The sequence below is a fragment of the Anas acuta genome, chromosome 10 (assembly GCF_963932015.1).
Source record: "Anas acuta chromosome 10, bAnaAcu1.1, whole genome shotgun sequence".
Classification (NCBI taxonomy): Eukaryota; Metazoa; Chordata; class Aves; order Anseriformes; family Anatidae; genus Anas; species Anas acuta.
In genome coordinates this window covers 10821921-10846473 of record NC_088988.1, presented here as the reverse complement: position 1 = coordinate 10846473, position 24553 = coordinate 10821921, and the positions used below count along the sequence as shown (strand labels likewise).

The 24553-nt window shown below is 41.7% G+C and overlaps 1 protein-coding gene and 1 long non-coding RNA gene across 3 annotated transcripts in view; both read right to left on the bottom strand.

The window, feature by feature from the left end:
• Window positions 1-2318, bottom strand: part of SLC7A10 (solute carrier family 7 member 10) — a 42128-nt gene extending 39810 nt beyond the window's left edge. For both annotated transcript variants that reach the window (XM_068693592.1, XM_068693591.1), the window contains exon 1: window positions 2181-2318. In XM_068693592.1, coding sequence (XP_068549693.1) covers window positions 2181-2280 — 100 coding nt within the window. In that variant the 5' untranslated portion in view covers window positions 2281-2318. The remainder of the gene's footprint in view (window positions 1-2180) is intronic.
• Window positions 2319-5669: 3351 nt separating this feature from the next.
• LOC137862038 (uncharacterized) lies at window positions 5670-21722 on the bottom strand. The gene is made up of 3 exons (XR_011100028.1): window positions 21644-21722; window positions 10048-10178; window positions 5670-7423 (listed from the first exon to the last, which is right to left on the bottom strand). It is a non-coding gene; the product is annotated as an uncharacterized lncRNA (long non-coding RNA).
• Window positions 21723-24553: the final 2831 nt, after the last annotated feature.

The window sequence follows — 24553 nt, the reverse complement described above, 5'->3', positions numbered from 1 at the left end:
GGTATCAGACCTTAATCAGGCTGTTGTTTGTAATTCTTGTACTTTTCTAAAGAACAGTGGAATGTGGCAGGAGCCACACAGAGCCAAGTCATGGAACTTCTTACCCTGTTTTCATCTGCATTGGCACAACTCTTATTGAAGGCACTGGATAAGAATTTCTCTGTATAGCTCATGTGCCTGTGCTCATAGAAAAGGCATGCAATAATCTTAATCACACATTGAGCTCTACAAATAATGTATAACCAGCTACGTAGAACATGCATAAAATAACCATTGAATTATATATGACATTGATTTGTGTGTCTCCTAAATAAATAGTAATTGGGTTTTCATGCAATTAGATAGTATCTACAAGTTATTACTTAGTAGACAATAAAGCACGTTACTACTTTATAAGCTGCACCAGTTCATCGGAGTATTGGCAAGGTTAATTTGCAGTGTAATTGAGTATGTTAGGAGGCTATTAATAGCATGAGAGATTTGTTTTCACTGTCTGTAACCATACTTAAGATGAAGCAGTTTGGGTGCTCCTACAGCGAGTCTCAGGCACTTTCCAAAATTCTGTAGCAGAGATGAATTGCCAGAAGGATTTGTTACTAAACTAAACACAGTGCTCAGCTTTACAGTCATTAAGTATCAGTTTCTTTTTAGTGTTAAAACAACAAGTTTTTATATTGAGTACCTGCGTTTATATAAGGACACCCCTAAGAGGTGTTTTTTGCCTTAATTTGAAACAGCCTTCTTCTCTGAGTAGGCTTGTCTGCACGCTAATCTTAAAGATGTTAAAGTAACAAAGTCCTAAGTGATGTGAGAAAGCTAGGCTGCTGGGAGAAGTCAGGGGCCATGAGATGGCTATAGAATAGGCATATTTGTATTCCTAACTTGATGTACTTTGTTCTGCCACTTTTAGGGGGAATATTTTCCATTACGAGACCGGTATTTTTAGGGAAAAGTTTTTCAGAACTCTATAAAGAGAGGATAACATTTTGTTTTGTGAATCTACTAAGATGGCATAACAGTTTTCATGACATTGACAAATACCTCACTTGTAAAAGTAGTAAGAAAATTGTCCTACAATTGAACATACAGAAGGACGATGGAAGAGGAACAGTTTCTTTGCGGGGAGTTAGCACAGGCTGGGTCTGCCCCTGCTCCCTGAGCCAGGATGCATCCTGCAGCGTAGGGCAGTTGGGGCACTGCCGCTGGCTCTAGCAGCTGGAAGCCTGCAAAGCCTGAGCTGGATGAAGCGGTGCACCTGTACCTCCAGACACTTCTTATTTGCACGGGTGCAACTGTGAAACTTCCTGGGGTCGTAATGGGCTATGAAGTATTGGGAGACTCTGATGTTACTGGGGCGCTCCAAACACAGGGGTATCGATGTTCATACCTCAGCGCCTTCTCTTTCACCTTGCAGCATTGTGCTGGGGAGCACTCAGAAATCAATCCGATTTGTTCCTTGGATTGCAAGTCATAGAATGCTTTATTTTAAACTAGTAGAATTAGCGTATAGTTGGCAATCACAAGCTTATTAATCACGTTTATACTCTGATATTCACAGTATTTTCCAAACACCCCCTCATGTTTTCCCTTCCTGTTACTAATTAGCAAAGATTTTCATTCCCTACATCCAACCTGTGGCTGGCAGGAACTGCAGCCGTCAGCTACACCGGGACGCTTGGTGGAGAGCTCACAGCTCACCGCATCAAACTAACTTTATCTCACAGCGCCAAACCATCCTCTTACATTTTTGTATCCGCAGCACCTCTCTACACTATTGGCATAAAGAAAACCTGCCAGAACATTTAGCGAAAAAGAAACAGCACTAACTCCACGCAGAGCAAGAAGAGGTTTAGCCCAAAGGCGGCATTTTCCCAGGGTTTCCAAGCAATCCGCCTTTGCCATGGGACGCGCCGGGCTTGGATAATTAAACCCTTGAAGGGAAAAAGTGTTTTGCCCCAGACGCGGGGACAGGGGCTGGCTCGGGAGCCCGGGGCTGCCGCCGTGCCCGAGCCCGCTGCGCACCCTCCCCGCGCTACCTTTAGCGGGCAGAAAACCTGCGAGCCGCCCGGCAGCCTCGTACCTCGAGCCCCCCAACCCAGCCTCCCCTTCCCTCCCGCTCCGCTCGGCGGCAGCCACCGGTGCCGGGGGGCGAGCCGGGGGGCGAGCCGTCCCGCCCTTACCGATGATGATGGCACAGGCGCTGCCCAGCCCGATCTCCTTCTGCAGCGCCACCCGCGCCGGGCCGCCGGGCCGCTCCCCGCGCTGCTCCCCGCCCGCCATCGCTGCCCCGCGCCGCGCTGCGCTGCCCCGCTCGGCCCCGCGCCGCGCATGCGCCGCCCCCGCTGAGGGGACGCTGAGGGGACGCTGAGGGGGGCTGAGGGCAGGGCGCTGGGGCTGGTGCGGGGCGAGGCGTTAGCGGCAGGCAGCGGGAGGAAGGGGGCAGCCCCGGCTCAGCCGCTGTCCCGCCGCCTTCCTTCAGTCACACACAGTGCGGAGATTTGAAGGAAGAAGCCGCCCCGACCCGCGCCGGTGCGCTGTGGGCACAACCCGTGCCGGTGCGCTGTCTGCCTCGACATCGGTAACATCACTGAGGCGGCGGCAGGAGGTGCGAAGTGTTTCTGCCTTTATTTGCCTTCCCGGTCTCTGTGCTGAGGGGAAAAAGCGCACAAAAAGCCCCGTACAGCGGCTCCGTGTGTGCCGCTGTCCATACCGCCTCGGTCCTGGGGGCTCACCTGCGGCCGCCCTGCCCTTGGACAGCAATTAATGCTGAGGTAAATTTAGGCGAGATAATGTCCCTTAGTAACTCACATCACTCCCTGAACAAGCTGCTTCACAGAGTGACAGTGGCTCACGTTTTCTGTGCTCTCAGATGAAGTCAGAAAGTTAAACCCGAGGTTGAGAGCTCTTCTGTTCAAGCTGTGACTGCCAGGGGTTTACTGAGGGAAATTCCCGCTCCTTGCATATAAGCCAAGGTAAATGCCACCCTGAGAGCAGTTCTGTGTTCATCGTGTGGGCCCTCCTCACCTGAGGGAGTATCCTATTCAGAATAGGGTGACCTATTCTGAAAGTGCAGAGGCAGAAACATTTCCTCACAAGAAAATGTGGTGTCCAGGAGATGTAGGAAGAAGGTAGGCATGGGCCAGTGGAGTGGCCAAGAGAGAGATGGAAATTGGTCATGGGGCACTGGTGTCAATGGGAGGAGGAAGGTCTGGGATTGTAAGATCTTGGCAAAGAAAAGTGGCAAGTTGCTATGCTGACATTGGTCTGATTTTGTTTGACTTTAGAATGAAAAGTATGGCCTGGAAACTGGTGAGTCATCTGAGGGAATCAGTGGACTGTTCTCACAAAGCTGATAATCGTAAGTGATTTTGCTTCATAAAGCTGCTTTGTGCTGCCACTCTTATAGAAAAATTTATTGATTTTTTGGAGACTGAGACTTGTTTCGTAAATTGATCTATCACTCCACAGAATTGTTGTTTCTAAACGAATTGCCTCACTAACTACTTCTAAAATGCTCTTTTATTGAATTACTATGTACTTTTTGTAAGGAAGCATTTTACAGGAAGATTTTCTTTCTGAACTACATAAATGGTAGTACTGTTCTCATTTTAAAGACAGGGAAACGTGAAGGCTACAAATTAAAGTTCAGATGCTCAAAAGCAACCTGATCTTTTACGTATTTCTCCTAAGTGGTTTAAATGATCATTTCAGAGCTATGCTTTTCACTGGCAGCAACTGAAGTTATTTCTAGTACCTCTGAAAGTCTCTATATGCTAATCTTATATAGGTATTATAATTAACTCAGTGCAAATTTATCTGTAACAGTCTATTGTTTTGTTCAAGATAAAAAGAATATTGGATAAAACTTCATCAAAGTACAAAAATCAAGAAATAAAGAATGAATCTGTTGTTAACAGTTACTAACTGTATTACTGAGTTCTAAGAGCCTGATGATGAAGTTTAAGACCATTTAACCTTTACAGATCAACCACAAAATCTGTTAAGCGAATGACCACTTAGAAGGATAACACTACACGCAGTTTCTTTTGCTGTGGTAGAAATGTTGGTTTGCTCTGAAATATGTGCATAATCTTTGTGGTTTTGTGTGGAAGATAAAAATCCCAGTCAGCCCTCTTATGGTGATTAGCAAGAAACAGCGTGCGCTGGCTGTGGGATGATGAAAACAAATACTAGAATTAAATTAACTCTAATAATCTTCTCTAACTCTACTGTGCAGTGGCTGCAGTTCTTTTTTTTTTTTGACCCCTCTCACCCTTACCCTTTAACATTCTGACCAATTTAGGGGACTCCGCCAAGGAAAATAAAAATATTAAACAATCATACACGTGTATGCTCTGCTTATTGATATAAATATCTTGTTCCATGACTGTTCCTCCTTGTTGAAAGACATGAGGCACATCGCTGTGATTTGATTCATATGTTTTTAAGTATTTTACTGGTATTAACTTTGGAAAAACCTAACAGAAAAGCACTGGGAAAGTCTACTTAGGAGAGGCACACAACAAAACATTAAAACTGAAAAAAGCAGAGGAACCTTCAGAACATTCTTTCTTCCCATTCGATTTCATATTGGGTGCATTTTGAACAAGGCTAAAAGAACAGTGCTGGCACAGGAGAACCACAGGGTGGAATCTCATCTCCATGCCAGGAAGACTTTGCAACAGAAACGCTTATGAATGGGCACATCTGATAGTGGCTCAGCAAGGCAAGGAAGTCATGGAGTATACCTTGCAGGTTCAACACCAGATCCTGTTTTGGGAGTTCCACGTTTGAGGGCAGCATCCCTCCCCTGCCTTTGTGTGGGGCTCTTCCCATAAGGACCAGGAGGCCTTTGGCTGCTGGGCAGTGTGGGTTCCCAGGGCAGCTGCTCTCTCTGAGCCTCCTATGGGAAAGACCTAAACCCTCAGCTGCCCACCCAAAGAAGGATCTTATGAACATCCATTTGAAGAGACCTGCACAGATAAAGGTAGTCTTTTTCTCAATATGCACAGGATTTTTTGGTAGGTGCTTATTTGTGATGTCTGCCAGAATGTACTTCCTACTGCAGACAATAAGCCTGTAAGAAGCTTAGCCTAATTACCTGGTTGTGGGGGTAACAAACATGGTAGGCAAACAAGGTTGGATGCAACTGTGCCGGTGATGGAGGCTGAGGATGGCTGTTGGGCAGTAGCAGCGCAGTCTCTCTGCGCTGTTTGAGGCTGAGTACATGGTGTGTGGGAAAGTGGTTATAGGCAAGGGGATACAGCCAGGAAACCCATCTGGGTAATTTAATTTAGGAGTGTAGCCTTGGATCCTTGTATACTACTTCATTTTCTCCTCTGTCTTTGGAAAGAAGATAAATTCTTTACCTAAATCCGTATAAAGAACTTTGATTTACTGTTTCTTTTCCCAGTGTGTGCATAAGTAATGACTTCCCTTTTTAAAGTTTAAGTGTTTTGCTGTTGCTGAAGGAGAAAGCAGGTGGCAGTTTACGACATGAGCATTCGATAAGCCAATATCCATAGCAAAACACAGGAGTGTAAAACAGCAGTGGTCCAGAAACCTGTTGGAAAAGACAGCAATGACAAAGGTTGCCCTCATTAGCTGCCAAAAAAGAGTTATTTATTTATTTATTTAGGCTGAGTGCCTGCCTGTTTCACTGTGCTTTCTGCATGAGGGTGAAGAGAGGATTTTGCTCGTCACTTTTTTGTGGTAGTATTGGCTGCTTATTTAAGTTGTGCATTCTGTCCTATGGCTAATAATGTTCCTAAATAAGCAAGTCAGAGGGCATGTATGTTCTAATTAGTAGTTATCTTAGCTTTCAGTGCAAAGACTTCTTTTAAATTGTTTTGGATCTGAACGTACTGTATCTACTTGAATGACGAAATGTTAGTAAGCAAAAAAGCCAAAGTTCTTTGTAGGAAGGCAATTGCTGCATAGCAACTGCACAGAGAGGATGCAATGAAGCTTGCATGTGTTCTTTTGTTGCTATTTTGGTCCTCCTTTTCTCAATGTTCTGAAATGTACAGAAATTATTAAAGTTGTTGGAACCAGTCACTTCATTCATTGCTACTTATACTCTTAAAAAAAAAAAGGAAAAAAAAAGAAAAAAGAAAAAGCAGGGGAAAACATTGCCATTTTGGTGTTTGTATTTTGGGAAGAAATAATAATGGAATTTAATATGACAGCTAAGAAGGGATGCTCTGAGTTTTCAAATGAATATAGTCTTTAACGTACGTGGAGCATATTAGAAGAGAGCTAGGTTAAAGCAATGCACAGATTGTCTATGAAATTATACTCTTTCCAATCTGACTTTTTTTTTTTTTGTACCCTTCCAAACAAATTTCTATTTTCTTAAAAGATATCCATCTGTTCAAAATTGAAACATACTACGACTGTTGCTGAAAATAGTTGTTCAACTTTCAATTTAATGGGGTCACCATAAACAGCAGCTGGGAAATAGTTACATGGAAGGATAAAGTATCTTGTAGTGCATCTTTAAACAAAGCAGTAGGCTGACTGATTTAGCAAAAGGCAATTTGGGGAGCAATGGGATTGTAAAGTGAATCTTAATTGCTAATAAACTTGAAAGTAAGGTTTGCCATGTTTGCTTGATTGTTACAAATTTCATATCATTGCAAATTTTATTTATAAAAAAACCCCATCCTTTTACTTTTGTAACTTCCTAAATGATTAAGTGAGGGCTGAGTAACCAGGATGTGGGGAGCATTCTTTACCAAGAAGTATGAAGATCCTTCACACCAGACACTGCCCTACCCTTGAGCTTCAGAACAGTTCAAATGTGGTGTGCCAAGAAGTGGAGTTTTCTGCTCCATAACGGTTAGTGTGGGTGCTGAGAACACAGAGCTATACATGGGAATCCAGCAACCATCGTTAGCCAAAAAGATCTTGTGGCGTGCAGGCGGTGAGAGGTCTCTGCATGTAATCAAACATTTGATTGTCTCCTCTCATATGAAGTTTTTGAGACTAGTCACATCCCCTTCAGTAAGGGACAGGATTGTCACCAAGAGCTGGAGTTAGCAAGTACATGGTCTTCAGGCTTACAACAGGGGCTTTTGAGTGGATTGATCTTTAAGAGTGTGTTGCAGGCTTGCTGAATGGAGATCTGGATGAGATGATCAGAAAAGTAAGCTGAGAACTGGGTCGTCTGTGAAGCTCTCTTCTGAATTCTGCAACGTGTTGCATTGTTTGAGTGTTGGGAACACCTTAGTTGGTAAGGCTGACTGGACTGACTGGTTTCACTCTTTCATGGTCCTTTGCAAGATCTGGGAACTTGAATCCAGTGATTTAGAAGGTTCAGGAGATTCTTCAGGCCATATCACTGTGTTTTGAGCTCCTGTAGGAGGGATGTGACTGTACTCAGTGAAGGCTCACCTAGCATTAATAACTCCTGCCAAAGACCCTGCAAAAGACACTAATGTACCAAAAATCAGCTCACTTTGAGCAGCAGGCTTTCACCCTTAGATTCTGATAACCAGAATATTTGTTGTCTTTTAGGTAAATTATTCATCAAGTGTGAACTGCTGGACACCTAGCTATCTGTGTCAAGACTTGGTATTTCTAAATTTCCAGCTGTATAAAACAGGCCATTGTATGTTAAATTATATCACTGCTTGAAAGACATTTCATGATGGCTCATAAGTAGATGAGTGTAAGGAGATTATGTAATGAGTTGTTTGTAGGTTGTTGATGAATTAGGTTTCCAGAGACAGGGTTATTGAAAGAACCCCCTTTCAGTTGAGCGCTCATACAGTTAGCATGTGCTGGAGTACATGGGGATGCAGTCATATAGGGGACTTGAGAGGATCAAACATTTGTTTTCTGATTTTTTTAAAAAATCTCTAGCAGCACGGTAGTATTTTAACTGTAATGACTAAAAAGCTTTTCTCAATCATCAATTTATTTTTTCTTTGTAATGAACATAATTCTATTTTTTCTTCCTTGGTGGTCAGGAGGAAATTGACTCATTTTCTGTAACAGCACGCTTTAGTTTCTTTCTTTCTTTCTTTCTTTCTTTCTTTCTTTCTTTCTTTCTTTCTTTCTTTCTTTCTTTCTTTCTTTCTTTCTTTCTTTCTTTCTTTATTTCTTTCTTTATTTCTTTCTTTCTCTCTCTCTCTCTCTCTTTCTTTCTCTCTTTCTTTCTCTCTTTCTTTCTCTCTTTCTTTCTCTCTTTCTCTCTTTCTTTCTCTCTTTCTTTCTCTCTTTCTCTCTTTCTCTCTCTCTTTCTCTCTTTCTCTCTTAAGAAAGGTTCAGAAACCCTGTTCTTACTGCTTTCATCTGGACTGGCTTCAATTTCTGAAGATGGTGGCTTAAGCTGGACATAGCATTGAAGCTAATGCATTGCAACTGCTAACTAGGTTGAAATAGTCACCTGCATTTCTTCCAAGTGACACTTCAAGTGTTGTTCTGTTGGCTCAGGTTTTTGGTTTGAGGTTAACCATGGCGTGTTTCGCTTCCTTTTCAGAAGGAAAAGTCCCACCATGTTCTTTTCCCTCTACATTGCTACTTACCCTGTCCATCCCTATACTGCATCTGTGTGCTAGATCCTTTGGTTCTTCTTGGACCAGTCCATTAGTTGAATATAATTGCCCTATGATATCTCCGTATCAGTTGAGATTATCCAGAATTACATTACATGTTTCTTCTTTCAGTTCAGTTGCTCTCTGCTTGGTGCACCCAAAAATTATTGGTCTCTGGTCACCCAAAATAAATAGTATTTGTCCGTGGATAGATTCTAGGGGACTTAGCTCGAAATTTCTTTCCCATTTGTCAGTACATTATGAATAACAATTGAGAGAGCTTTTTTTTTTTTTTTTTTTTTTTCCCCACAAACTAGTTTCACATGTAACTTACAATTCTCACTTGGCTTTTATTTCTTATTATATTTCTTATGAATATAATACTTTGGTCAGAGCTGAAGGCTCTACTTTCTAAAGGTAATTAGTTTGTGTCCACCCTCCCCTTTGCTCGATAACACTAATTCCATCCTCATCGGACACAAAAACCGTGACTCGAAATGCTGTGCACGCCTGTCATCCTCTGAGAAGCCCAGTAGATGGCATTCTGGTCCTGTAACTCAGTATTTTAAAGCCAAAGTGATCACAAGTGTCCCCGTGCTGATGATGATTTTAAGTAGTCGTTTCTCAAAGTCTGGCCTCTAAGCTTGAAATTAAAATTACTGTGGGACTATTAAAATTAAACTAACTATTGAAGTAAAAGTGTTGTTGACATGGGTTTGGGTTAACATAGTCTTAAAAAAAGATAATAATCCTTCTGGGTATATCTACAAAGCACAATTTGATATGGTACACCACTGAGGGAGCGAGCTGTGTCTGTGAGGATGTGTGTCAGTGTGCTGTGGGCTTGCACAAAGGGCAGCTGCCTTCTTTCAGGGTGTAAGTCAACTGCCAGAGGAAACCTCAGGGCTGCTAGTCCAAACACTTCCCACTGAGACATGATGCAGCCTCTTACCTTTTTGATACTCTCTCTGATAACTGATTGTTTCAAGGCAGAGTCAGTGGTGCCTAGCCTAACCTTAGCTCTGCCTTGTAAGGGGCTAATGCCTACCGTGTCAGTTAGCTCCATTAATCCAGGAGTCTGGAGCTCTCTCAACTCTCCCTGACCCGTGAGCACTTTTGACTCTTCCAGGACAAAATCAAACAAGTTAGCTGAGCCATCACCATCTGGCAGTGGTTTGAACCAACTTGTTTGACTTTGCCCTAGAACAGACTAGAAGTGCTTACGCAGTCAGTTACTGGGTCTCAGCTGGAAGGTGTTAACCTGCAGCTGAGAAACAGAAAGGAACAGCTTTTAAATGGCCTGTGAACTGTGTGCTCGGGGTGAGAGGCATTACATGAGCCTATTGGCTTTCCCTGAAAGAGACAAGGTGAGCTCCTATGGCCCATGTCAATGGAGAGGTGATTTAACAAGCCAGACAGTCTCTGATGCTGGCTAGGGCTAGCATCTCATCCTCCAAAGGTGTGTTCCCTGCCTGTAGATGGGATTGCTGTGCCTGAGTGCGCCCACCTACTGCTCTGCGGGTGTGCTGCAAGCACCTCGGGACAGAGTCGTTTGTAGAGAGAGCCTTGTTTTGTTGTCTGCTTCAGAGAATGAGGAAGCCAGTTCAGCGCGCCAGATTATCTAACAGCCTTCAAGATCTGAAAAACAAAATGACAACAACAAAACAAAAACACACAAAAAAGCCACTTTTCCCCTTATTAGTAAGCCAGCATCTCTATTGTATCATGTGATAGTAAGGAACTCATAACATCTGTACAATATTGATTCTGAGGAGAGTAACAAATTGGACCATGCATCATGCTCTTCATTTACCACACTGGTGAAAGTTTGCACAGCAAACTTACTACAAATAAAATACATTATACGCAAGATAGAGAGCTGTCTTGCAGACAGAAATGTATGTTTGGTTTCGGCAGTAATCAGTGCATTGTGCTTAAAGTTCATACACATCCCCTCCAGTATTTACCTATTAAAAGAGTTCACAGAAACTACGCTGTAAACCTGCCGGAATAATTTTTATTAAATAATTTTCATTGGTAAACAGGGAAAACAGAGCTGCAAGGAGGTTAAACTCTGGGCTTGGCTTCCCCACTAATGACAAACTCTGGCCCCAGAAATTGCTGAGACAGAGATGACAGGCTCTCGCAAGTACATGGGGTCATCCGTCCACCCCTCCTTTCTGTTGCTGCAGGGTACAGGTGCACTCCAGCAGAAGGACTGGGTTATTTTGAGCTTTGCTCACACACAAAGCAAAGCAAGAGGGAGGTGTGGATAGTGTCCACTGTCTTGTGGACTTGAGTCTCGTGCCACCTGTCTCGTGCACTTGAGCAACACCAAACCTTTCTTTCCTTACACTGTTTGAAGAATATGGACTACATGAGCACTGCAGCACTTTTGGTAGTTTTATTTCAGTATTTGATCATCATTTATAACCTGCCAGCCCTGGATGGTTCCCAGTCAAAATAACTTGTGTGTAGAGAAAAGGTTCCTAAGAGCAGGGATGCTACGCACAGGCAGGATTGCCAGTGAGCCCATTGCTCACATCTGCTCTGTGCCCTAGACTGGGAAACAGCGAGTGATACTCAAACTTACTGTAATCTTGGACAATTGTACCTCTCTAGCTTTGGCTGCCTATCTCTAAAACAGATGTTTTCTTCCCATTGCAATCTGCCTTGAGACTTCGTCTTATGTGTTGTATTATATTTTGGTATTATCACTGGTACGCTTTTTCAAGTGGAGGAGGGACAGGAGGCCTTTTCTTTGTTAGGCTTTGATATCATCATCACAGGAGTAGGGGATCTGCTGTTCAGTGCATCATCCCAAACATTTCTGATGATAGCATCAGATTTTTCTCCTACTTGCCCTTTTCCCTAGAAAGGGGCTAGACTCTTTGGGTGTTGCCTGACAAAATTCAGGAGGTGGGTGGGTGCGGTGTGATTTTCTGGCTGCACTTCTCTGTAGGGTTACCCAGAGTGCAAAGGGCCCTCAATGCAGACAGGGAGCAGCCTGCACAAATGCAACTAGAGGCAGAAGATTCTCCAAGGCAGCATTTCTTCCTCCTGGAGCAACTTGCCAATAAAGAAGGAGATTATGCTGGAAAACAGCTGGGCTCTTCTCTTTTGTGTGTATTTGGCCGATCATCCTTCATGTGAACACATCAAACCTCTTGGAAAGATAACAGTTTAAGCCAGGTGTTGGTATTCACTTGCTGTCTGCACATCAGGATTAAGGAAATGGAAAGGGAATTTGTAAGCTAGTGAACGGCCATGTGTCTAACAGAGAGGAGGACCAGCATTTAGAGCTCACTCTTGTAATCCCACTGACCTCCCTTCCTGTAGTGTTCTGGCTGTTCACACAATAAACGTTGCTGCATGTCCTGCAGCTCGACCTAACTTTGGTGGCTTCTTTCTGCCTCCCTTCAGAGCTCTGCACAATGTACTTTCTTGACTGTCTGTGCATGTGCCTATGTACCTCAGGAACATCTCCGTCCTTCTTTCAAGCTTGGAAGATGTGGACAGACACTTATGGAATGACTGCAAAACCTTGTGTTCTTGGGAAATCTTGCTGAAAAGAACAACATTTTTAAAGACATCGAGTTTCAAAGCAGTGAGATGCAGAAGTTCAGCACTACATGGACTGTAGTGTCGAAAATAGTGATAATCTAGACCTTGTATCAGCTATGAACTATAGGACAGCAGACAATTGTGCAAGTGCTCTTAATGAAGCATGTGCTTAAGTGCTTTGTTGAACTGGAACCACAGTCAGCCTGTGGCACATGGACTATTTTCAATTTGAAAGTCTCAAATTGTAGAGTCAAGTCCTGTAGTGTTTCAGGAAAAGCTCAAGGAGCTGCTGACAGCTCAGACAAATTGGTGTTTTTCTACCTGAGTTGTTGGCTGTTCAAGCTGAGCTCATAGCAAATCTTTGGGGCTTTGGGGAATCCAGTGACAAATCAGAGAACCTTGTTTAACTTGGCCATGGCTGAATGCTGTACATCCTTGTGAGACTTGGTATACATACTCCTCTGATTCACAAAAAACATCTGCTTCCCTTCACTGACAATTCCTAAGATGAGCTCTTGAAGGAAGAGAGCAAGGCTAATTGGATGAAACGCTGGTGATTCTCAACAGAGAAATTGCAGGTGTGTGCAGGAAGTCAAAGCCAAGTGTGCTGGATGAACACCTGTGTGCTGCCGCAGCTGAATACATCTGCTGTACCTGTTTCTCTTGGCTTACCCAGCACTGATTACTGGTGGTGCCATTGGGTGAATGGATTTCAGGGCGCTCAGCCTCCTGAAGTCTAAAGGGCATGGTTAAATACTCTGCAAGGCTTAGGAACGTCTAGGTATACTTTTGGGTACTTAATGTTAAGTATTACCAACATGTAACACTAGCTACAGACTGATGCTCTCTCACTTTGTCTGGTCTCTAGTCATGGTATTCTATACACCTCTCCTGTCTGTTTCTCCCAGTGTACCCATCACACATTGTGTCCATTTTACCATGTGTTGACCAAGCATACCTGGACCTGGGTAGGAATTTTGTTTGACCGGGGCTTTCCTGGAAATGGCAACCAGAGAGCCTGGCCCACCTGGTGGCACAAACTTTTAAAGTTCCATTACTGCTCTGAATCACACCTTGACTCCACACCCTGAGTCACATATTAAAATAAAACTGTGGGAAATAATAAAACCCACTTATATGAATGTGTTTTTTATTATACGAGTTCTTAAATTTTTTTTTATTACTGCTTTGAGGCCAACTCATCGTCTTTTGTTATGTTCATTACAAAAGGCTTTGCTCCAATCCCTGTTAACTCAAAGGGAAAGGAGTGCAGTGCTTGGGGAGAAGAGCAGTTCCTTGCTGGCATCCATTCCCATGTCCTCAGCGTGCCTCAGTCTTTACCACAGCTCCCTACAGGAGCCCTCTGGGGTAGGTGGTGTTACAGAGGAGGTTGACCAGGCAAGTTTGCAGAAGACGACTCACAGAAAGGGGGTCAGATCCAGTTCTCTACAGTCTCATACCTAGTGCTCTAGCCCATGGCCTCTGTTTAAAGTACTCCTGAAATGAGCTACTGTCCTTTATCAAACAACTATGAAATAGTTTTCAGCCCTGCAGTTGTAATGCCAGCTCTATCCCCAGAAAAAAATGAAAAGCCTTTCTCACAAAGAGGTAGAAGATGAGATCGGAGGAAAAAAACAAACTAAAAAAGAAAGTAGGGATGGGAAGACTTGTTTATAGCTACTAATTAGAAAAGTAAATTGTTCCTACTGAAAAAGGAAAAATCTGCAAGACCATGTTTTTAATAAATATTTAAGCTCTGTAGATTGGAAAATGGCTGGAGCACCTTTACTTCCTAGGACTTAGTATAGTGAAGGGTTTGTATCTTGATTGAGAAATCCCTTCTCATCTTTACTTTTTAGGCATACTTGTTGACCACACTACTCCTTGCTTACAGATCACATGCTCCGTGCCACTTTCTCTCTACCTAAAAAGCAGCTGAATGTACACACGCTGAGTTCTTGACCAATGCTACACTGCAGTCTGGTGTCATACCAGAATAAAGCAATTCCTCCCTGCATCTCTGGCTACAGTTTCCAAAGCCCCCTTTTTAAAAAACAAAAATAAAAAAATGTCTCAGATACTGGTGTGGCCCAGCCTGAACTCTAGGAGTAGTTTGATATTCAAGACCTTCCTCTATTGCAGTGTAGGTTACTTTCTCCCATCCTTGCCACACATCTATAGGTAATCTGAATGTCTTTTGGCTTTTGGAAGAGCAGGTGCTTCTGAGACAACAGCCTGAAGCCCTGATTGAGCAGATTAAGTCAGAAGCTGGCTTCCTACTTACTCTGTAGGGAGAAGGTGTTGAAGTCTTTATTACAGATGTGCTGTAGCTTTCTTCTGAAGCTTCTCATAGAGGCACTGGTCAAACAGGTGATTTTTGTGATGTGGGCTTCTAGTCATATAAAACTGTGATGCCACCAAATTTGCAGTTCACAGGGCACCCAAGAACTGTCTAGTGTTGAGTTGTGGTGGTGAATGACTTCCCTGTGGTCTTTTTGTATAAATTGTGTTCTGTCTGTTTCTGGACATGTATTAAATAATCCTCTAACATCAGAAATGCAATAAATGTTCCCAGACTGACCATCCACAAATCATTTAAATAGTATTCTTCTGGTTTATTGAATGTCTTTTGTGACATTTATTATTCTCTGCTTAGTAAAACATACAGGATCTAAAAATGTGGTGAGCCCACTTGATCTCTGAGGATGGCATGTATTTTAAAATGATTTTAACCTGTAGACTCATTAAATCATCAGACATTTTCTGCTTCACTGCTAGGAAATAAATAGAAGTTCCTGTCAGGTAATCAAAAACCCAATAGACCAAGAAACCGGCTCTTGAAAGATACAATAGATCAAAAACATAGCCCCATGTGGACCAAAATGCCTGGAAACTGGGCATCGTCTGAAAATAATGTATACAATGGTTGAAACCTCTGGGCACAGCTGTGAAATTCCTGCAGGTGTTTTATTCCCTGTTTCTCAGTAATTCAGGTGACTTTTGTAAGGCTAATGCCTAGGGAGCTCCCTTGGAAACGAAAACTAATGATAGATAGAAATAGAGATGGGGAGAAACATGTTACAAAGGCTTCACAAAAGCTCCTAATCCATGAGATCTAACAAGTACTGTTGAGGATATTGGATAATGGATTTGCTCATAGTATGAATGTAAAGCTCATTATAGGCACCTTTCACTGTGATGTTCTGAAACTGTTCGTGCGGTCTCTGATGTCCACCTTTTTGGTTTAGAGTTATTATACTAGGATATATTATCAAACTGAAATACTGTCTGCTGTGCTCTTTCTGTTTCTGTGGTTTGTCAGAGCTTCTGCATTTCTGAAAAGAAGCGTAGTTTTAAGGGAAGAAAATGACAGCTTTTGGACCTGGGTGTTGCCTCACAGAGTAGCTGTTCATGGTCCTTCTGCTTCTGTGAGCAATCGGTCTAGGTCCTGGGCACTCAGTATCTAATATTTTGTACACAGTGAGTGGGTGAATGACTTACATCCATGGCAGTGGTGCCTGTGGGTAGGCAGAACAACTGGGAAATTCAGTTCTTATAAATCTATTAAAATAGCTAAGAGGTGTAATGTACTGTAAAGCTGCCACATTAACATCCACTGGGCTGTCTTTTGATTGTTTTGATATGCAGCAATGGTTTTATGGCTGTCTCAGAAGGTGTTATAAAGCTTTGTTTCAACATGGATAATATTCCAAATCCACATTTTGCTTCATTTTTATGTGGTTTCAGAAAACTAAAATTAACCACAGTGCATTTGCATTTACCCTGCTTGTCACAATTACAAGGCAGGTGCAGAAATAATGAGAGTTGGTTTCATTTAATAGCAAAGATCCATCAGTGTTTGTCTTATCCGACTGTCTAATTTTTTTTCCTTGTTGGTGAATTGTGAACCAGAGGTGGAGATACACGGTCACTAGCTGTAGTTGCTCAGCCTTTTTTTGCCTCTCTTTCACCATGCCTCCATGGAGTCACTCAGGAGAGCTGGTACAACTCAGCTAACTAGTGTGTCAGTCCCCATAGCAAATGGGAGAGAAGTGGCCTGGTATGTGTTGTAAGGTGACAAGCGCCAATGCTGCTGTACTCCTGACAGCATCCCAAAGGATGTTTTAATAGGCAGCAACATCTGTGCTCTGACTCTCCCCTTTAGTTTGCCTTTGTTCATCTGCAAACTCAAGGGAACAAAGTCTCAAAACAAACTCATGAACTGCTACCTCCACACCCAAGCTGTGTTCCCCTTCCTTCTTCATCCCTTAAGGTGGAAAGGGACTTGTTTGTTGACTTCATGACACACGTTCATTACTCTCTTCCCTGTGCTTTCTACCCTATCTTCAGTTTACCTTCCTGATGAGAAGACAAGGAAGAGGAGAAACCATGAAGGGGACTGAAGCCATGATAAACTTAGGTCCAATGTCAAGACTTGTCGCTTTTCCCCTATGGCCACAGTAGGACAGCTAATGGGACCTTTCTTGTGTTACTCCCCTATCTCTTTTTACAGCAACAAACATTTATTTGAAACAGTTTCCAGACCCCAATGGAAAAACCCTGTGGTATGGCAGGCTCTTACTGGACATGCTGCTGATCTGCACAATTCCTGGACTAGACAGAAAAGCAGTCTGAAAGGGGGCCACGAGCAGAACAGCACCCAGGCTAATACTAACTTACTCTACTGTGTTTGCTGTCTGAAAGGTGGAATGCCTTTGAGTGATAAACTTCCACCGTGGTGCTTCCCTGAGAAAGCATCCTGACTTTCTTTGACTATCCCTGCTTTATGTTAGTACAATATATGTAGTATAACACAGCTGATAATTATGCTCTTACATCGTACCAGCAGACTGTAGCTCTGGCTGAGAAATGTATGACCATGCAAAACTGCATTGATGTGGAGAAGAGGAATGAGTTCTGAACAGAGATTTTAAGTGATGAGCATTAGATTTTTTTTTTTTTAATTTTAATTTTTATTTTTTTACGGTATAGGTTGTCCTACTTAATAACTGTGTTTCAGCTTTAGTGCAAATAGCAAATGACACAAAACAAAATACCCTGATTATCTTGAGTGCTAATGCAAAAATGAGCATTTTGCCAGAGCTCTGGAACTGTGACCATAAATGACTGTTTGTAGATGAACTGAGCAGGAGCCTGCATGCTGGGTTCTGCCCATTACGAAACTTTGTGCTGTGAGGATGGGGGGAGAAGAGCTGACCCATTCCTCTCTTCTGGCTGCCTGTTCCACAGACTCGGGGTAACATCAGAAGGACAGGCAAAGGGGAACCCCCCCAGAAGTGAGCTCAGGTCAGTGCTTTGCTCTGTTAGACAGCCTGCATTCTTTTCATATGCCCTTCCAAGGATGTTTTTAAAACAAATAAACAAAAACACATTTGCCTCAGGCAGGCGTATTTCTATTTTATTTTAGTGTGAAGCAGTGGTTTAATTGTTGATAATACAGCTGAACGGAGACTACCCGCTTCCTGTTGGGGTAATGAAATATTATTCCTTTAGTGTTGTAAAAGTTACACAGACCTTCAGCTCACTTGGTTTGCTTCAATTTCTCAGTTACTGTGGATCATGTACTAATTAAGTTATTTTTTATTCACTTGTTAGTAGTAGCATCTGTGAAGGAAAGTTCAGAATGTAAAAAAGTTCTAAATGCTAGAAGGTAAAGAATCTGTTGGTGAATGTAGACTTGAATGGAGCAGTAATTACAAAGAATTTCAAAGTATTTTTAAAAACAAACAAACAAACAAAAACAACACAAAAGTGGATGTGATTAACTTGAAACTGTTTTGAAACCAACAAACACCAGTTAAGGATCTGATTCAGTAAGCAGTGGTTAATGCCATGGATGCTGACATTAAACTCAAGATATCTTTGGAGGACTGGGCCCCAAATGTGATTCTTTGGTTTCATCTTGAGCTGTGGGTGAGTAGGTGTATGCTGTATGACAGCGAGGTTGCTGTAGTAATTATTCATTAGCTTTAAATAACAGGGTAATTATGAAGGTAAAATTCATATACCCTGACACACCCTTTTTTTGCTAGCTTTTCAATTTCTGAAGAATGCCTACAGCCCTCTGCTTTGTGTTGTAAAACAGGGCACTGCCCCTAGTTGTGTGTGGTTGTTTCTTTGCTTTTTGCATGCTCTTTGCAAGAACGTGAACTGGGGTGAAAAGGTAACATGAATCAGGGAGGCAGGCACCTGAGGAGAATCAAAACTCAGTTTCTTCTGTGCCTCCAAGGATAATGAAGGTCACTCTGGTGCCCATAAATACAGGTATACTGCATGTAGGTTGGTTCTCTCTGAAAATTCTTTAATTTGGTTTTCTCATTTTCTGTTTGTTTCTCTTCTGGGATGAAAAGCAGCTAGCAGAGCAGAAGGGAAGAAGCAATGTTTTGTGAGGACAGAAGCCCAGTCTGGTGATTTGTACCCTGGATATTTAAGTCTTTTGGGTGCCATGACGTGAGTGGTGAGCTTGCGTTACACAGGCAGAGTCGGCAGAGTTGGAATGATTCTGGATAAAAGTCCAGATACTGGAATCAGTTTATCTTGGGTGGATTGAACCTTATTCACTGTATTCAGAATCTCAGAGTTAAGTCCATAAAAATGACTCTTTTGACCTGTAATCAGGGACAGCTGCACATGATACAGTGTGGATGTGCTCCAAATGCTTTGTGTTAGCTGCTCTGATGTCCTGCAGACGTGAAGGGCTGCCACACTGCTGGTACCATGAGCCTGCTATGCAATTTGTCCTGTAGAGCACTGGGACCTGTATGCGCAGCGGGTAAAGAAAGGTCCTCTGCGCTCTTGTGGTCCTGTGCATAACCAGAGGCTAACTCAGCTTCGTTCTGTCCTCCTTCCGGTGCTGCAAAACCCATACCCCTGTGTTAGGCAGCATGGCCTTCACACAGTGAATGGAGCGGATGATTTGGCAAGGGCAATGTGCTCAGCAGGGCTCTCCCAGCCAGCTTGTCAAGGACAGTTTATTTCATTGTCAGTTTCTTGAACTGAAGTTTGGTTTTGCATGGAGCCACTTACACTCATTGGAAGGGACACATTGCTGTCCTTCACCCCCTGAGTGCTACAAACACTTGCCAAGGATTAATTACCTGTTTCTTGTACCATGAACATTGTATTGTGACTGCACAGTGGAACGTAATAGAGCTCAAGCCTAGAAAGGTGACATGCCGGAGTTCCGTGTGTTCTGAACTTGAGAGTTGAAGTAGTTCTAGCACAGTAATGAGCTGGTGCAATTTCCTTAGCAGATGAAAGGCTGAGAAGACTGGAGAGATGGACAGACTTGCGGTAAGGGAAGAAATAAATTGTCAGAAACTGAAGTAGCTCTAAGGTTTTTGGAAGAAAACTCTCCCTCTCTTGAGGAGATCTGTGGGTGCAGATCTTTGAGACTAAGAGTGGAAAACTGAAAATGAAATGGTTATTAGAGAGCTAATTCTTGAAGACTAACAGTGGCTTTTCAGTGGTGAGCTATTTTGTAGGTGTAGTGTCTGCATGCTCTATTCCTGCACTAGAGGCCTCTTGTATTAGTTTGAGACATCCTTTAATGTTGTAAAACCTGATTTTAAGAGAAAGCTGAGAGTTATATGTAAACTGTTGGATAAAATTACAATCAACTATTGGTCTTCATACAAAAACAAAACCCCTAAACAAACAAAACCAAAAAACAAGTCCCTTTGCATGGTCACTGAATTAAGAAATGAACAGTAAGAATCTAGGCATGTAAGAGAAAAGCAAGCTCTTGTCCAAGCAGCCTGGACAGGGTAATAACACCTCAAATCCTCAGCAATTTGTTAGTGGGGCCCTACCTTTGCCTGGTTTTCTGCCTTCTCTTGGTCTTTGTCCTCAAAGCAAGCACTCTTATTTTTATACACCCCAGCAGCTTTGAAAGAAAATGCTCTATTAGGCTTTTCCAGTAGCTCTTTCTCTGTTGATCTACAGATAAATCCTGACAGCCCACCTGCTCCACTGTGCACTCCAGCAGAAACGGAGATGCCAGACACAACTGTAACACAGTCTGCCATGCAGCATGACACGTAGCTGGGTGGAAGACTGGACAACTAAGTGCTTGACATCACAAGAGTATTTGAGACCTTATAGAAATAAGATCGGAATCTCTGTAAGGAATACACCAAATAAACAATCCTTTACACATAGGAAAATGAAAGATGATACGGAAGTAATTTGTAACAGATAATCTCTGGTGGTGCAGGTTTTTGCATTAAATGAAATGTAGTAGTTAAGCTATACACAAAAGTTATGGGGAAAAATAAAAGGTTGAAAACACATACATCCTTTTATTGCAAAATACTATAAGCTGCATACATGTATGAGGTATATAAATATACATTGTTCACTTCTGTGTATTCCTGAAAACCCACAGCTGTATCATTTCATAAATAGAATCTCTATAGTGCCTATTCTATTGAGCCTTTGGTTATTTTTATTTCATAATACTAACATGTTGTTTTTCAGTACTATTAATCTAAGAACATCTGAGAGCTGAGCAACTCTTTAAAAGAAGCGTGTTTACCTGTATTAGTGGATTACTTTGCCAATGCCTCTGGTCTCATCACAAATTTTGGATCCTACTATTACAGAAACACTAACCTATTTTGAGAGCCACGTAAACACTTCAGTTACCAAACACAATGTTTGCATCCTACAGACTGGGCCCTTACCTTTGCAAAGTAAAGCTTCAAAATCTGGATGCCTAGCTTTGGATGCTGATGACTTTACCATTCCAGACAGTCATAAAAGCAGTTGTCTTCAGAGGAACCATTGGTGCTCAGCGCTTCTGAAAAGCTGAGCGAGGAGGTCAGGTGTCTCAGGCAGGATTCTGTGAACTAACACTTCTGTGAATCTCAGCCTTGACTCACAATGATCAAATTTAGCCCTGATTCCTACAGATTGTTGATGTATCAGGCCGGAACAGGACCCTTTCTTGTTGCCTTTCCATGCTCTGAGTTAACCACAGTCATTCTTCTCATGTCACTCTAATGAAATGGTTGACATGTCAGTCCTCTACTTTAGAGGTGAGTGGCTGCATTGAAAGTAATATTGGAGGCCCTTGTGGCAAAGCAGAAACCCTGTAACACTTTTTTCTTTCTGATTCCTCTAGTTCTGACAAGTGGCATGGGGGTTGGAGGTGGAAAAAAAAGCTTTTGTATCCTGATTTCTGTCAGTGACATTGGTCAGTGAACCCAGGATTTTTTCACTGGAGTTAATCCAGTCTTTTTATTCATTTTCTATTTACCTCTTTGCAGAGCAGCAGTGGAGAAGAGTGAATTTTTAATTGAAATGTTTGAGACTGATCTCTTCATTCTTTAAAAAGTATCAGTTTGTGGAAATCTGAAGTATTTTGTAAATGGAAGTGAATAAAAACTGCATTATAGATTCTCAGAAAAACAGGATTGTAAAAACATTAAATGAATGTCTGCTTATTAAGTAGGATTATCTGCCATACATGTGTTCAGGTGTAGCAAGCACAAGCAGAAATCAAGGAATCTTCTCACCTTTAGAGCATGGTATCCTGTCCTTTTCCTTAGAGTGTCCTGTACCGACATAACATCGTGGTTTCAGTTAAAAGTTCTGTGTTAAGAACAAGCAAAAGAGCACAACCCTTCCCCCTATAGTGCAGAGAATGAACAGAATTGCAAAATATTTTAAACAGGAAAAGCTGCTAGGAGAGTTAAAAAAAAAGAAAAAAAAAGAAAAAAAAAGAGGAAGTTGGTATTGCTAAATTAGGAAGTGGAAGTTCATATGAAAGACGTTTTCCTCAGGAAAAGATTGGTAAATGTGAGGCAAGGTGATCTGCTATTGCAATATAGCAGCCTTCAGCTCTCTCTCAGCCTGAGTTCTTCCAGTATCACATTTTGTCTGTGTTCATCATGTACCTGGTACCCAAATGATGGTAGTAGAGAATGAGGCTCTACCTGGTGGTCTGGTCAGTGAACAAAGACTCTGTAACAGGAATGTATTTGACATTAGTGATGGCTAATGATTATCACCTCTTTTTAGCTGTGTTTTTTGGTGTCAAACTTCCCTCCCTCCCCCTGGCACCAATGTGGACCAGGAGCAATATACAGGGATCTGTATCACATTTTGTGGTCAGGATGAGTTCTATGCAGATAATTAGCTATAAATACATCAATGTTCATTCCAAAAGTTCTTCTGGAGTGCTTTAGGGGGAAAACAGAAACATTTAAAACTGTATGATTTCCCATTCTGTTTCTTTATCACTTTACAATGTGACTTCAAGTTATTAAAACATGTTTCCCCAAATCAATTACGTTTTTTTTTTTTTTTTTTTTTTTTTTTTTTTTTTTTTTGTATTAGTTTACTTGTTCATTCTGGTATGTATGCTAAGGTTTTTCTGTTGATGATTCCAGTTAACCAGTTTAATTAATTACAGTTTGTTCAAAACCCACATGAAATAGCTGGTCTCCAACCCCAAAAAATATTAGGTAGAAAAAGAAAAACAAACATCTTTATGCTTGTGGGTTATATGGGTTAGATCCAGGAATTCAGATAGCAAATGTTAAAAAAGAAAAAGACATTCTCTACGGAAAAGGAGGCTCAGCAAGGAATTATTTAATGTTTCCATTCTTCTCAGAGGCATGCAACAAAAGGACAAGCTCAATGGTCACAAGTTGTAACAAGAGATATTTCAACTGGGTGGGAGGAAAAGCTGTCACTGTGTGGGTAGTCCAGCACTGGAACAGGTTGCCCAAGGAGGCTGTGAGTCTTCACTCCTGGAGATATTCAAAAGCTGAGCTGTGAGCAAAGTGCTTTAGTTGGCCCTGTGCTGAGCTTGGCACCTGGACTGGAGGTCTCCAAACATCTCTTCCAACCTCAGCTATCTTGTGATCTGTGTGGTTCTGTATAGCTTCGTGTGATAAATGGTTTATAGGCCAGGTTTTTCAATACTGTAGCACAAATGTAACTCATGAGGGTAATCATTTCTCTATGAAAAATTGGTGAATTCAGCATACATTTTAATAGACTTAATCGTATGTTTATTACGCATTTCAGTTATTTTAAGCAAAATAACTTGTCCTGTCTGTCTTTTACCTCATCCTTTGATCTTGTCCTTTAATGGAAGGTCACAATTAGATTTATAGTTTTCTGGCCTGTTTCCCTTCATACAGGAAGGACCAACAGAGTAACAAACTGCATTTAAACACTATCAGTTTCGCAGTCATTTGGCCAGTGGGACTTATGTGTGCTACAGGACTATGAAATTTGAATTTACCTTGTGAATAATAACAGTTATATCCCCACTCTCCAAACGTCCACATGTATGTGCCTAATTCTTTGTGAAAATTAATTATGTTTTGAATGACATTGAAACCAGGGTATCTGTATTCATAGTGGTTGGTTCCTGTAGATGATGTCTTTTGTCTGATGACCTGCAAATAATTGCTGTGATCATTATGTTTGCTAATTATTTTCAAATAATAAATCTGAGGCACTTTTAACGAGTTTCACTGGTTGGAAAAAGCTTTGTCTTATGCTATAATTATTTAATAAGCTAAGAAAAAGGCTGGAAAAAAATGTCGTTCTTTTGCAGATGTTACATCTCTTTTAATGTGAAATGTTATTCTAATGCTTTAGAAAGTGTTTATCTTTGCTCTGAGCAATTATCTGATTGGCACCTTTTTTCTTTCTCATCCCCCACTATCTTTTCCCTAGTCTGGCTTCTTCAGTTTCCCTCCTTTCCTGAGCACTGAATAATTAAAAAAGTCTCATTAAAATACAGTTAGTTAAATATGTATGTTTTAACAATTATTTCTAATGGAAAACTCCACTTGTGATGGCTGTGCTATTATATGTATTTTGAAATCATTCTAGATTTGGAAAATTCATCTTGTGTGGACAGACAAAACCTTTCCCTTCCAGAGGTAATTTCTGTCCTGACGGTGCTTGATTCAACATGCTTAGACTCTATATGAGATGAAAAAGTGGGGAATGGAGAAGCATATGTAGAGCCTGAAGAAAATAGTCAGTTATTAAAACAATTTAGCTTGCCATTAAATCTCACAATTTTTGAATATAAATAGCTTTCTCTTCCCTTTGTCTCATCTGTCTTTCTATTATAGCAGAAAATCTCGTGCTGAGCAAAATAGGCAGGGTAGCCCAGCAGTGAAAACAGAATTAGAATCCATGATCTTGATTTTTAGTCTGACTCCATGAATGACAAGCTGTATCATAGCTGTATCATCCTGTGCAACTTACCTAACCCCTGAGTCTCACTTACCACTCTGTAAATGGCATATAACAACATAGGATGCTGAGAGGTTTAATTAGAATTAATTTTAGTCTTTCAAGTACTGTGTGTTTCTCAGATGAAACGTGCTGTGCAAGTGTGAAGGATAATTATTATGTTGCGTCTGTGTTTTTCTGATACATTATTACTACTCTTT